This window comes from Siphateles boraxobius, unplaced genomic scaffold (assembly GCF_051911475.1).
Source record: "Siphateles boraxobius isolate OS27281-9 unplaced genomic scaffold, OSU_SipBor_1 137, whole genome shotgun sequence".
Taxonomy (NCBI): Eukaryota; Metazoa; Chordata; class Actinopteri; order Cypriniformes; family Leuciscidae; genus Siphateles; species Siphateles boraxobius.
The window spans coordinates 257,885-272,500 of NW_027508741.1; the positions used below are offsets into that span (position 1 = coordinate 257,885).

At 37.6% G+C, this 14,616-nt stretch overlaps 1 protein-coding gene across 1 annotated transcript in view; it reads right to left on the reverse strand.

Annotated features, from left to right (window-relative positions):
• Positions 1-14,616, reverse strand: part of ube2e2 (ubiquitin-conjugating enzyme E2E 2) — a 32,158-nt gene that overhangs the window by 17,293 nt on the left and 249 nt on the right. Inside the window, exons 2-3 of the mRNA XM_077229966.1 lie at positions 11,252-11,434; positions 5,589-5,639 (exon numbers count right to left, since the gene is read on the reverse strand). Of these exons, the coding sequence (XP_077086081.1) occupies positions 5,589-5,639; positions 11,252-11,427 (227 nt within the window). The 5' untranslated portion in view covers positions 11,428-11,434. The remainder of the gene's footprint in view (positions 1-5,588; positions 5,640-11,251; positions 11,435-14,616) is intronic.

Consider the following 14,616-nt stretch of genomic DNA (forward strand, 5'->3'; position numbering starts at 1 on the left):
ACAGGAACTTAATGAAGCAATCTTCCCTTCCTCTGACCGTGAAATACCCCGGTACCAATTACGGCTGAGTCGAGACCGTCTTTGCTTTCTCTGATGATACGGCTTCTTTTAATGACACCATCCAATAGCTCATCCCGCATACAAACACGCAAGCAATTAGTGCCGAAACGAGCGCTTTAGAGGGAAATATTTGGGCCCAAGTGAATATCCTATTACAAGGGGTGTTTTCAGATGACTCAATAGAATTGTCAGTTCAAACGGTTTATTCCACGGAATTCTGATTCACAAAAGTTCCATTATAGATTCTTTTCAGTGCTTCGACTGTTCATGTCATGTGATTTCCACGCAAATCTATTAGGAATGCCACCGGGGTCAATATTAAACTTTGAAAATTTTAAGAGTTATGCTACATATCGAAATGAACTCGCCCTGAAGGCAGCAAACAGTCGGCTCATATGCCCGCCTAAGGCGGTCTATGAATAATGCATCATGGATAATTATAATAATAAACAGGCTTTGCACAGTGCGCATGAGTGATACTACTTCTGAGGCATAAAATGCATGCAGCCGTTGAGCATTACGAGGAGAAAATTGCCTCTAATTCTCCCTGAATTAAAACCCTTTCAGTGTAAGAATATGGTACTGAGGTAAACTGAATTCATCATCCTTCCGCTTTGAGACAAGAAAACTAAAACTAAACTGCTTTCATAGAAAAGAAACTCTAGAATGCTTTAAATCAGAGAGGGATGAACCACCTAAACCAAGCACAATTTTATTATTAGCAATTGAAACTACATTAATATGCAGCTGTAATCCACTTTCAAAAAGGAGACTGTATTATAACAGGAGAAAAAGACCTCAGCTTTAAGGAGCAGTGATAGTTGGAGTCAGGATAAACACTGCAGTGTGTTAAATAAACACATGGTGTTTGGATAACACTTAAATAAACAGGTAGCTAATGTGATATTTTAAGTGACACGCACTGAATGCCGCTGCTCTGACGATCACAGAGACAAATCCCTCCTTCCTGTTTGTTCGCGTGTTAAAACATGATCCCAGAAAGCAGAACAGCAGGATATGCCAAACATTTCCTGCTTTCAAGACTGAAGTATTGAAAACGACTCCAGATCAAACAACAGTCTTTCCACACGGGGCATAAAATCATGTATGCCGCTGTCTGAAAACTCTTCATAACTAATTCATATCAGGGTGTTTCTTCAACTACAGGCACCTTTATGCTGCAGACTGCTTGATTTTTATTGAAAACACTTTTTTTTCATGCCTTTATTCATTTTTGCTCATAGCTTTTATTGCTTTACCCTTTAAGTCCACAACAGCTCAAACAAATCATGATCAATGTCACTTGCAAAGAGAAGAAAAATAACAATTATTATTGTGAATTAATATATATATATATATATATATATATAAAGTGATATTTTAAAATGCAAGCACTGAAATTTGCCTATAAGCAAGGCAAAGGCGTCGAACATTTTATGCCCAACATGTTTAAAATGTCATTTTCATTAATAGACCTGCATGCAAAGGTCAAAAAACACTTTAATTTTCTCATAATATACATTGCACATCACTTTATTTCTCAAAGTCTGAAAATGGTTGTTCGAAGATTCAGTCTCTCTAAACTCCTCCTTTCCGAGAGCCTGCTCTGCTCTGATTGGTCAGACGGCCCAATCTGTTGTGATTGGTCTGGAACCAAACGCCCATATATGGATTTTCAGCTGCGCTTGATATGAGCAGTAATGATGGTGTTGTTTTTTTCCGTATCAATTCCAGTGCAAGTCCTCATCTTTTGCAACATGGAATTATAATGCGGAAAACAGTGTCTTCTCGACATGAACAACACGAACCAAACTCTTCCAGTCTCAGATCAACTACAGTGTTTGAGGGCGGAGCTAAGCAGAAGCTGTTCACCGGCAGCCAATGAAGACCATAGGATGGCATTATGCAAATGTGTTACATTGTTAAATCAGTGTGTCTAAAGTCAAAATGTCTGCAGGGCTAAAAGTGCAGCTGAAGAAACACTCATCATGCCTTTTGTCTGGCCTTTAGGAGGTGGTTTCTTTAGCCCTTTTCTGTCTGATTTTCAATTCAGTGTAACAGCCTTTATCAGAGTCTCGGGGTCTAAGATGGAGGCCTTCGACACAGATGATCAAGATCATTCTCGGAGGCCGCTCTGCCCTCATGAATATGCATATCATCTCTGCTGCAGTTAATGGTCATAGGGTGAAAAATGACTGGCGCGGATTCCCTCAGGACCGTAATGCTAATCAACAGCAGATTCATTCCCGGGAAGGAGAGGTGACATTCCCATCCGCTGCTGAGGCTAGCAACTTACAGAGAATGTCACAGCGCAGAAACACGTAGTGCAAGTAGTATGAAAAAAATTGTAAATGATAAATGCGATGTATGTGAAGAGTTCAGATGTAAAAGCCGCTAAACGCCACCAGCATCAAAAATGAAATGATAGTGAGCGAATGCTCTCCGCACATAGTATATACATTCATCAAATACTTTCGCTTCAAATCGGCTAAATCCCTACGTCAGCCCATTCAGGATCACCGGTTCGTTGGCAAAAACCGCTAAACGCCACTTCTCTTTGTCAGCAAAAGTCCACAGAAACCAATCAGAAGACGCAAATCGAATCATGATTTCAAGATGAATGACGGCGTGCGTATGAGCCGGCTTTCAATTGACGAGCTGCAAGTCATTTTGTCCATCGATTCAGTGACAATGACAGGATTTCGTGAGTAGCAAGTAAACACAACATTGTTCCTTGAGCTGCTGTAAAAATCTGACAGAAACGGACGCGGCAGTCACTTACAGCTTATGGATCAGTTTGAATTCTGCTTTTATCGTTTGCAATGTTTCCAGTTGCATCTTTAGTGATTTTGTAACTATTTACTATGTCTCGTTGTCCAAAAAGGGTGGACTCTGAGGTTTTTGCAAAAAAAAGAAAAAAAAAAAGCACACAAGCTAGTTGACTTAGCTAGTTTTGCAGCATAAGACAAAAAAAAATGTGTTAAATACAAATTAATTGACTAAAGTGAATTTTTTTTTAAATAAGGCATTTCAATAACTGACTAATAACCTTTTCATTGCCATCAAAGTGAAAATTACTGAACCTAAAAATTGGAGCCTGATAAAAAAAAAAAAGCTAATTTAAAAGAAAACATGTCAGACGGACTAAGAGTTTTTTACATCTGAACTCTTCATATATTGATGGCTTTTTTAAAGGTTACCAATTTTGTTTCGGACACCTTCTACAAATATCGAAAAACAAACAAACACAAATTTTCTCATGATATACATTACAGATCACCTCATTTCTCAAAGAGTATGAAAAAGGTTAGTTTAAAGATTCAGTCTCTCTATCTTGGACACTACTCTTTTCCTGGAGCTGCTCTGCTCTGATTGGTCAGACGGCCCAGTGTGTTGTGATTGGTCGAACGCCTATCATCATATCTGAATTTCAGCTCTTCCTCAGGACTTGATGCACAGTGATACGAACAGTAACAATGGCGTAGTTTTCCCGTATCAATTCAAGCCCGAGTTTCATCCTTCAGAAGTGGATTCGCAGCAGAAAACAGCGTTTTCTCAACATGAACACAAACCAATCAGATACAACTACAGTGTTTGAGGGCGGAGCTAAGCAGACGCTGTTCACGAGCAACCAATGAAGACCATAGACTGGCATTATGCAAATGTATTACGTAATAGGAAGTGACACTGGAATTGCTGACGACTCGATTTGCCAGTTCAGAATCGATTCTTTATTTTAGGAGATTAAAAAATCTTTATAGGCCATGCACTTTGATCTTTAAAACTTTGCACACCTTTTACATTCACAAACGGCTATATTACACACTGCATGAAAGCTAATATTCAAAAAAGCAAAATAGGGGCACTTTAAAAGTATATATAAAGGCTCTTTCTTATAAGGAAGTAATAACTTTAATAGATTAAACGCATTTCTGATTTGTTGCAGTTTGACACACTTCACCATCATAACGCCTAGTCATAACAAGCTGTCTAACACTGAAAAGTCTGTCACTAACACAGTTATGTCCTGACACCGTCATTCACTCCCTGTAAAACTGCAGCTGGTTCCACAACGCCTTACAACTCGCAATATGCAGCCCGAAAAAAAAGTGTTACAGTATTTATTCCTGGACCTCAGCATTCAGTCTCAAACGGCGCCTGTGGTTCTCTTTGTTGACGAAATCCTATTACTGTCGGTCCAGCTCACAGGCACAAAAACCTGCGCACAAATATCGAAAGAACACCTACAGCTTTCTTTTGGAGCCGGCGTAAACTCAATATCAATTTGGAGACACTCTTATTGATACGGGAAGAGTTGAATAGAAAGCACTCTGACAAAAACGACTCAGTCCTCGCTCGTATGGAGTGAAAAGCTTACAGAGTAGAAATGATTTATTATTACATTGGCATCTGGTGCATCACTCGTCTGGCAGAAGGGACACATTTCTCAGGTGTGAATGAAGTTACAGGATAAAATAAAAAAAGAGACCATGATATAATCCATAAGAACATCCCTCACTGTCAAGAAGATTTTAGTGTTTTCGCTTCAAGCTATATATGCGCTAACTCTAAATATGACAGTTTATCAGTGATCTCCGGTTACAGACATTGATTTATTCTGAAAGCACTGATATTATCTTTATCCAACAATATCCATGTCTTAATCTAAATAGAAATAGAGCACTTTGGATTGAAACTCCACACATGAATGATGTGCGGTGATCAGGACTTACATTTTTTACTCAGCAGAAGATGATAAAACTGGGAAAGAAATCGCTAGAAAATAAATCTGTTTACGGATATACCATGCATTGTTTTCCTCTAATTTATTTTGGCGAAATTTAGTAAATATTATAAATCGTTCAGATAAGAAAGTCATGAATTATTTTATGACACCGGCCAAAGTATAATGTATAATGTCATAACTGTAGTAAACCTGTTTAGAAAATAAAAGATTTAAAAAAAAAAAAAAATATATATATATATATATATATATATGTTAAAAAAGTAACGTCATCAGCAACAACAACAGCATTGCAGCCACACAAAAAACAATTATGAATAACTAAATTGTATTTTATTTCATAAAATCTTATTATTTAGCCCTAATGTCACGATGCTCTCTAGATATTGGCCATTAGAAAACAAAACAACCGCAACTAAAACCACCCAGAACACCTTATAAACTCAAAATGCCTAGCGAGATCTTAATCTAAATAGATCCGGGCAATACAAAGGAATTATCCAATCTCTCACGTGACGCTTTTCTGGATCGCTCTGAAATTTAGTCTCTGAACGCAAAGGCTAGTGGGTAATTATTCTCTTGATACAAACATGAGGTTATGTGCTTTATTAAGGTCTGGCTTTTCCTCGGCGGCCCCCAGGGAGTCCCAGTCACTCTTCTCACCGCGAGCCTGACAGCCTCATCAACACACAATAGCCATTATCCTCTCTCGCCCATTATCTCTCTCTCTCTCTCTCACACACACACACAAAGAGCAGCCCGTTTAGAAACAACACACGCTTACCTGCAGTTCGGCGGCGGGTCAAGTGTGATTTCTGCAAGCTCCTTCTGAATCCTGCAACACAGGAAAGCATTCATTTATTCAACAGAGACCAGAAGGCCACGCACACTAAAACATGACTGCTTCATTTTATGAGCGACAACCACATTTTGCAATCAAATTCACTCTTGAAATTCAGCTGCATTTAAATAAAATCATCCATTATTTATTAATCTTCGTTAAAATTATTTTCAACATTCACTAATATGTTATTAAAATCAAAGGTTGTATTTGTTAACATTAGTTAATGCACTGTGAACTAACATGAACAGCTGTATTTTTATTAACTAACATTAACAAAGATTAATAAATACTGTAACAAATGTATTGCTTATTGTTAGATCTTGATCTACATTAACTAATAAACCTTATTGTAAAGTGTTACCTATCATTCTAATGTGTATTAACTGAACTCACACATTACACGACTTGTGTCAAAAATGCACTCAGGTTAAACCAGAATTTCAATTTCCTGGATGGCGTTTTTTAAATGCATTTAAAAGCAGATTCTCCGTGAGCTTTTCAGCAAATAGGTGGCCTAATAAATTTCACAATTTTCAAAATGCACATTTATGTCACCGCACTTCAAGTCATTTTCTGCGAGCGATACCGGTTGTTATCTCCGAGGTCAAAGCGAGCCAAGGCGTGTGAAATCAAGCGGGGGGTTTGTCAATTCCATAAAACGTGACTCACACACACACACACACAGTGACGATGCCTTAAACGCACGTTTCCTTCGACAGGAAACCATACATCATCAAAACATCAACCATGAGTAGTGGGCTGCTGTTTGTGGGTGTTTAAGCCGCACTATATCATTGAAAAGCAGCAATAAGAGTAAGTTGTTCAGACGATAAAGTGATTTATGACACCAGACAAAAAGTAACTGCCGTGCATGAATAAATGTCAATACATAACTGTAGTACACCTACTGTTTAAAACAAGGCTTGGGAATTACACACACTCATTCACTGAATTTATTATATATATATATATATAAGGAGAGAGAGAGAGAGAGAGAGTTTTGTTTTCTTGTTGTATTATAATGGCATACAATTTATGTGAGTTTTATAGTATGAAATCTGAATTCATTGCATTATTTGAATGCAATAAATGTTTTCCCTCAGAATTAATAGTTAGCATCTATAATTGCATAAATATTCTTCAAAAATCTCATTTTTGGGTGTACTATTGCTTTAACAGACCAAAGTCTTTAGTGGATTCTCATCTCAGCACAAGCTAATTGTTTTGATGATTTGGTCCTCAAAATTAACACAGCTTTCATGAACAAACACCTTTGATGTTGACGTCTGAACCCCGAGGCTTCCTGAATTGTGTAACATCAAGAAGACAAAAACCATCCGCAGTCCAAATGGGAATGTTTGGATCTTGATATGCTTTCAACAGCAGAAGGAACAGGATTCTGCAGTCGCTGTTATAAAAAGCATCGTGTCCCAGCAAAGCTTTGCTCAACTGATTGCATAATGCCATCGTACTGCAGTCGGGCCTTCAGAGAATCTACAGCGTTGTAGAGAACAATAGAAGTGTGAAGAAGCATGCATGCTAAAGTCACCGGCTCCAGTCATCTGCAAACAGATGAAGAGCGATTGCAGAGATCCCTCTGGTGTAAAAGCATCCAAACATGTTATTATGTTTGCAAGTTGAAAGCTTTGACATTGAGAGGTTTAAACGTCTGCAAAAGAGAATTTTTTTATAATACAGATCAATGCATCTCAACCGGTGATCTCAGGGAAAACTAACCATGTAATTACGCATAGTTAGGTTGGTGAAATAAATAAGCTTATCAACTTTAAAAAAAAGAGAGAAAAAAAAGGAGAAAGCAATTCCCATCTTTTGTTACTGACAAACAAAAGCCACGCATCTAATCAATTCTTTTCTCATTCAAATACAAAAAACACCAAAACTATGTACCTACAAGCCAATTTGCACTTTTCCAAAATTAGTTCAAACCCTGACATAATGCAAATCTAAATAAGACAGCAATTTGCTACATTTCTACAGTAAAACCATATTTGAAATATTCCAAATCTAGAAAAACCAAAGACTACCAAATGATTAGATGTAAGTGAACACTTACTGAAGTGTTAAGGTCCGTTCACATCAATGATGATTACTATAAAGTTGACTATATACTGGCCTTTAGTCATGCAGTTATGTTCCCAACTAGCTATACAAAAAAAGGGAAGAAGAATCATTTTGTTCTGTAATGCAAGCGTGGACCATATGTAATATACAGCAGTGATTTCTGAACACAGCTGTAATTCTTGTTTTATAAGGAAATTTTACAAAATGAAACTTTTTTTTCGGATATTGATTTGAGGGTCTTAGGCCCTGTTTACACCTGGTATTAAGATGCGTTTTGGTCGATCGGATCACAAGTGGACGACGCTAAATACAGGTGTAAACAGGGTCTAAAACGCTTTGAGCTTGTCCACTTTCAGAGGTAGTGGAAAACGCATTCGACCGGATTGATTTTGTAGTGTAAACGCTCATGTGGTCGAATGTGTTCAAACAGCCACAAAAGTCTTCGCCTAGTGACCTAATGCGTAAACATTATGGGAAGCGCACTAGTCAGACGGGATTTAAACTTTGTCTGCTGAAGACTCAAGTTTGGTTTGAAGATGAAAAACGTACCAAGCACAATGTTCTCTCACCGTTCCTGATTTCTAACACACACTCACAGCGTTCGGCTGGTCTTGCAGCTTTCAGAACAGAAACGAAAGAGGATGCTCTCTGTACGTTTTTCCATTGTCTCCAATCGCGTTCATATGTTAATTGCGTGCGCTTATTTTGTCGATTAGATCGAAAGATCTGAAAAAAAAAAAAACATACATTTCCCTGCCCATAGACCCTCTCCTTGAAGAAATCAGGACAGAAGTGGTTGAACGTGGACAAAAGAGACGGATTAAAACACCAGGTGTAACGGCAATGTGTCTCTCGTCTACTTGCGTTTTGGTTGATCGGATCACATCTCAATACCAGGTGTATAGGGCCTTAGTGTGTCTGTTAGGCAACAAGTTACAATCGCTAGTGTTCCGGAAGACTGACTTGATAGGAGACATGCATGATCCGTTTTAGTAGTTTTAATGCAGTTTGAATGTGAAATTAACCCTCTGTGGTCTAAGGGGTTTTTGGGGTCCTTGAGATGTTCTGACATGCTCTGACATTTGTGCTTTTTTCAGTTATTTATAAAAATGTTAATGGCAAAGGTGTAAATTCACTCTATATAGCACAAACGGGGCTACCGCAATATGTGAGCAACATGTATGTACATGTTTGTATTTTTTAGAGAATAATGTTTATGCGTTGTTATTGAAAAAACTAAAACTTAAAGTGTCTGAAATAAGGCCACAAAACACATACTAAATATGTGTCCACAAGACTTTTGACTAATGGGCGTTGTTGCCTAGAATTTTTGCTTCAAAATTATCTGAAAATCATCCTGCCTAATCATTTACACAAAACAATACATTGATTTAAATTTTATAAGACACCTTTTGTTTGGAAAGGCAATATGCGTGGAGGCGTGTTCACACCTGAGAAGACAAAGGCCGGATAATGTGCCGCATACATAATGAGCTGCATATTAAGTAGCCTTGTGTGTCACAGGGTCCCAAAGAATGCAAGGACAAAAGAAATTATCTATATATATATACATATTTTACAATTAGAAATGTAACCAATTACAAATAGGTTACAATTACAACAACAATTACAATTTTAACAATATTTCAAGTGCAGTCTTTCTTTGTAAAAAGTATACATTTTATCATGCGTATTAAAAAAGGTAAGGATTCATTAGTTTGAATATTGGAACAAACATTATAATAACATCTTAGTTGATAATTCAATATACCTACTTTATTTTTGACAAAACATCATACTATAGTATATTTAACTATGAGCAGAAATTGGTGAACAAAAGCGTACCTATTTAATGTGACAGTAGTCTTTTTTTACAGTCAAAACTTTATAATCTATCCAAAACTAATCACAAAATCTTGTCTAAACATTCATATTTAGTCTGTAACATTGTGTATGATATATTAGCATAAACATGTGAATTTGTAGTTTGTTGCTTATACAGACATTTTATTTCAACATATTTCAGTCTATTTTTACTCATCTTAGTAGGCTATAGCAATATAGTTTGGATGTGTTCATGTAAAAAGCCACAATACGATACGAATCACGATATGGATCAATATGGAATTTAAATTTCTTTTGAGCAGAGTTAAGTAACAGTAATATCTTTATTGAATAAAAAGTGTTATGTGTTAACAGTTGTGATAACTGAAAAACTATTTAGTTTGTCATTAAAAAACAATGAGAGTTAAATTAAATAAGTGTGGGAATGTGCACCAAACACAGTAATTACTTTACATTATGTTGAATAATGTATAGAATAGAATAAAGATAGCCTACCAATAAAGAGAAAAGTTTTGAATAGGTCTAGCACTAGTATTAAGAACTTAATAAAGTAAGTAAATGTAAAATAACATTGGGTAGTATTTTAGTCCTGACTAAATTAAATACATCGACTATAAATCCAGATTCCTTATAATTAAAGCTATCTTTTGTTGTTTTGACAACATTATTATTGCAGACACATATGGCTGCTGTCACTTTAAGATAGTGCAAGGATCCTGTTTTCATTATACTGTCACATCACATGCATTTTATGCTTATTTAAGACATAACCGACTGTGTTGGATACTCACCAAGACTGAAATTTTTTACATCATTTTGCTTGTTTTTGGCTGTAAAAGCGATATAATCCGTGAAAAATAACTTTTGTTACTCACAGGCTGTTTGTGAGGCGGCTTTACTCCATCTCTCAGAGAGCGCGCGAGTACTGAATAATTTAAAATCGCTTGATATTTAGCGTGGTAAGACTTAAAAAGACAAGCGAATGGTAAACTTAAGTGATAATGCAATGCTCGCCAGAATATGCAAGTGAATATTCCGTCATGTCCCAACTCCTAAAAGCGAGAGTGTAGTATCGCCGCTTTCAGCGCGTTTGACGCTTGCCTTGAGCAACCCACTCCGAGAGACAGAGAGACAGAAGACGCGGCACAGCTGGACTCTCAATCAATGTTTGAGGGAATTTCCCGCATTATAAGTGGGAGACCTGCGTGAATGATTAGTATAATGCGTAATACTCGCAATCCCGTGCTGAAATTCGAGCCCTGAATTGGCTACATTCAAAAGCATGATGTATTGTCAGGAGTAAATCGTATTTACGCGCATCGTCAGGAGTTCATGACGATGTTTCGTCGTATCGATATTCTGAGCACAGCCCTAATATATATATATTTTTTTTTTAAACTCACCCCCCTCACAGTTGTCATGAAGGGCAAAATTAGCTATATAGACCATTACACTTTTTGCACCAGGCTGTAAACACATTTTTTGGTTGGATATTTCAACATGGAGATTTATGGGATTGACTCGCTTTTGCAGCCCATTTCTAGCGACCAGTCGATGAATTACAGTTTAAGTCACTTGGATTCAAGAAAAAGACCGTAAGGTTGCCGTTTAGTCCTAACTAATAAAATCCAGGTCCTGAAGCAAAACAACAATGAAACAGACAGAGCGTTCGTTACCTCTTGGCACTGGTTGAGAGTTTGGCTGCAGTTTTACTGGAGATCTTGGTCTCCTTCTTCTTGGGCACGACCAGATCTCGCTCCTGCTGAGGAGGTGCCGTCTCTCGCTGCTCGATATCTGAACTCCCTCCGCTGGTGCTGGGGCTGTCATCTGGTCTCTGCACCTCACTAGACATCTTGGCCCTGGACAAACAGCAGGATTCACACACGATTACATTAGCAGACCGCCGGGTGAGGTCACTGGGGTATGAAGTCAACAGTTGTCTTAATTCCAGCTGCGCTGAATAATAAAACAGTGATTCCACGCTGGAGTAAAGGCAGAGGAATCGGATTAACGAGAAGGTGTTTTAATCTGTAAAACTAATTTTAGGTCTGAATATTGAGCTGTAATTCATAAACAGCACATCTTTATAAAATCCCAAAAAACAGAAATGAACAAAAACAATGAATTTCTGTGTAAATCATTCATGAAAACAGATCACATTCCATTTAATGCAACAATGGTTTTACAAACTATTTTTGTTTTCCTCAACGTGATCCTATTCACTTTCTTAATGCAGGTCGTTTCTGGGGCTTCATGCATAAAACAGTGAAGATTTCAACCTAAGGGCAGATGTTTTCAGATTTATAAAAAACATGTGTACGGCAGCAATCCCAGTCTGTGGAAGAGGAAAATGAAATGTGTATAAATCCCACAAAACAGAAATGCTAAAAGAATGAACAACCTTCTGTGTAAATCACTCATAAAACATTATTTTGTCACTGCAACAATTAATACGAGAATGATTTTACAAACGATCCTGCTTTTCTTTCATTTTAAGAAGTCAACTAGAAATAAAAATGTACCCCATTTACTTCAATGCATGTTTCTGGTCTTATTGTGCACGTTATTGCAAACAACAAAAATATGTTAAGCGTTTCATGCAAATATTGAAATGCACCCACTTTTTATAGCAGATAAAACCATCGGTTTTACTCAGAAATACATCAAATTATGAAGTTAAAGGGGTTGTAAACAGCATTATACACAGACTTCAATTGCATCCTTTTAGTTAGATTAAGATTGTCACCATAACGTGGCCCCACTTTTCATTCAAGAGGAATTTAAAGCAGGCATTTCCTGTACGGTCACAGGAAGCGCACAAATGAAATAATACTCAAGTACTTTCTCCCAGACATTTGATCACAGTCAAATCATGATTTAAGATGTTTATCTGATCTGTGATGCGTCTGTTTTCTGACGACGACGAGAAATTCTTTCAGATGTTATCAGGAGATACGGCAGCAAGGAAAACCCTCTGATCACAGGCTTTAAAAGCCACACGAGTCCAGCTAATAAATACCTATGATATCTGCGCTCTCAGCACAGCATTTAAACCAACATAAAAGATGCATGGTGTGGAGAATAGAGAGACCTCACTTCAAAAGTTGCCCAAGATTCCCGAGCCGGGTGTTCACGCGAGTTAGGTCAACGCTTTTTTAGATCCAAGTCGTAAATGATCACAGATACACCAACAGGAAGGTATTAACACTTCTGAGAGTGGATTTTACGGGTCAACTCGTTTTGTGATAATGTGGGAAATGAGTCATAAAACATTTAAATTGCAGTGTGCATGCAGTCATGCCAGAGAGTTAATAGCTCCGAGTCCAAATACAGTCTTTTATCCCACAATACTCTCCGTTTACAGTCCCACTTGAGTTATTTCCCTTCAAATACAACGCGTCTCATTCCACTCACAGATAAATCACATCAATGTGCGAGTCTCAGATTCAGTTTGGCGACCTTTAGTCCCTGGTTCACTCATTCAGGGGTAGTGTATCTTAATGCTTAAGATCTGGACTGAAATTGAAAGGCTAAACCTCACACGACCTACATGGTCCTTTAATACACACACACACACACACACACACACACACACACTAAAAGAGTAATTCTGGGCAAAATTCATCATGTTACTGTATGTATTTATCATTTTAAGTATGCAGAAATACCACTTTGGGGTGAAATGAAACAACCCCAATTACTTTAATCCACGTTTCTGGTGTTACTGTGCACATTATTCCAAATAAGCATTTTTTAGGTGTGCAAAGTACACATTTGCTGTAAAGGCACCAACGTAGCGTAATGAGGATTTGTATATTTTGTGCCATGCGTAGACTGTATACATAAGAACTTGCACTGCCTGGACTAAATTTAAACAGGCAAATGCTTAAGAGTGTATGATTGGATTATTGCAGTGATTATTATGTTTCTAGCATGTTATATGTTTGGCAACATACAGGGTTCTTCTAAGTCTAATTGATGGAGTGTGTAGCTTTTCATTTAGGAAGATGCATCATGGCCATTTTTTTCCAGGATGACAATGTCAAAATTCATCAGGCTCAAACTGTGAAAGAATGAAGAATCATTTTCACACATGAATCCAGAGATTAAACTCATGGAAAGTCTTTGGATTGAGACTTTACAGAGTGCTGGACTCTTGCATTGTTAATACAAGATCTTGACCAAAAATTGATGCAGGTCTTGATGGAAATAAATAACATAACATCTATTCCCATTAATTTTTGTCATTGTCATCCTGGAAAATCACCATGATCTGTCTTCCTACATGGCTGTTTAAAAAACGAAAAGCTACACACTCCATCATTTAGATTTAGAGGAACTGTTACCAAACATATAACATGTTAGAAACATAATAATCACTGCAATAATGATCCAATCATAGACTCTTAAGCATTTGCATATTTAAATCCAAACAGCGACTTTTGTGTGTGTCTGGCCAGTGTATTTAGTAGGTATATTTACATAAGGCACCACCAAATTACAATATAAGGGTAGCGTTTTAGGTCCAAAAACACAACCTTTAGAGGTGTATATTTTACTGACAAAATACAAAAATATACATAAATGTGTACTTTGCAATTATACACACATTTTCCATCTAACAGAACACCCCAAAAACGCTGTCAGCACAATATCACGGGCTTTCTCCATTTTAAGTACACATAGATGCCTTACTGGCAGTATATATCTAGTGTACACTAAAATGTAAAGGAAATCATTGAAGCATCTGTCAGACAGAAACCCCGCTGTTGCCGCATCTGCACGCGCGCGTTATTCAGGAGCGTCTATTTATGCGGGAGGCCGCGAGCGCCTCTCGATCCCGCAACAAAACACACCGCGATCAAACACCCGTCGAACCCCATCGAGCTAACGCGGAGATATTTTACAAAACGTGTGGGGGAAAACAATGTAACGATTCACCCATGATGACCACGATGAACAACTGCCTCGGCACAAAGGAGAAGCCTCGTCCCGCACATCCCCGCACACCGAGGGGGGAAAACAACCACTTTTGCGGGAC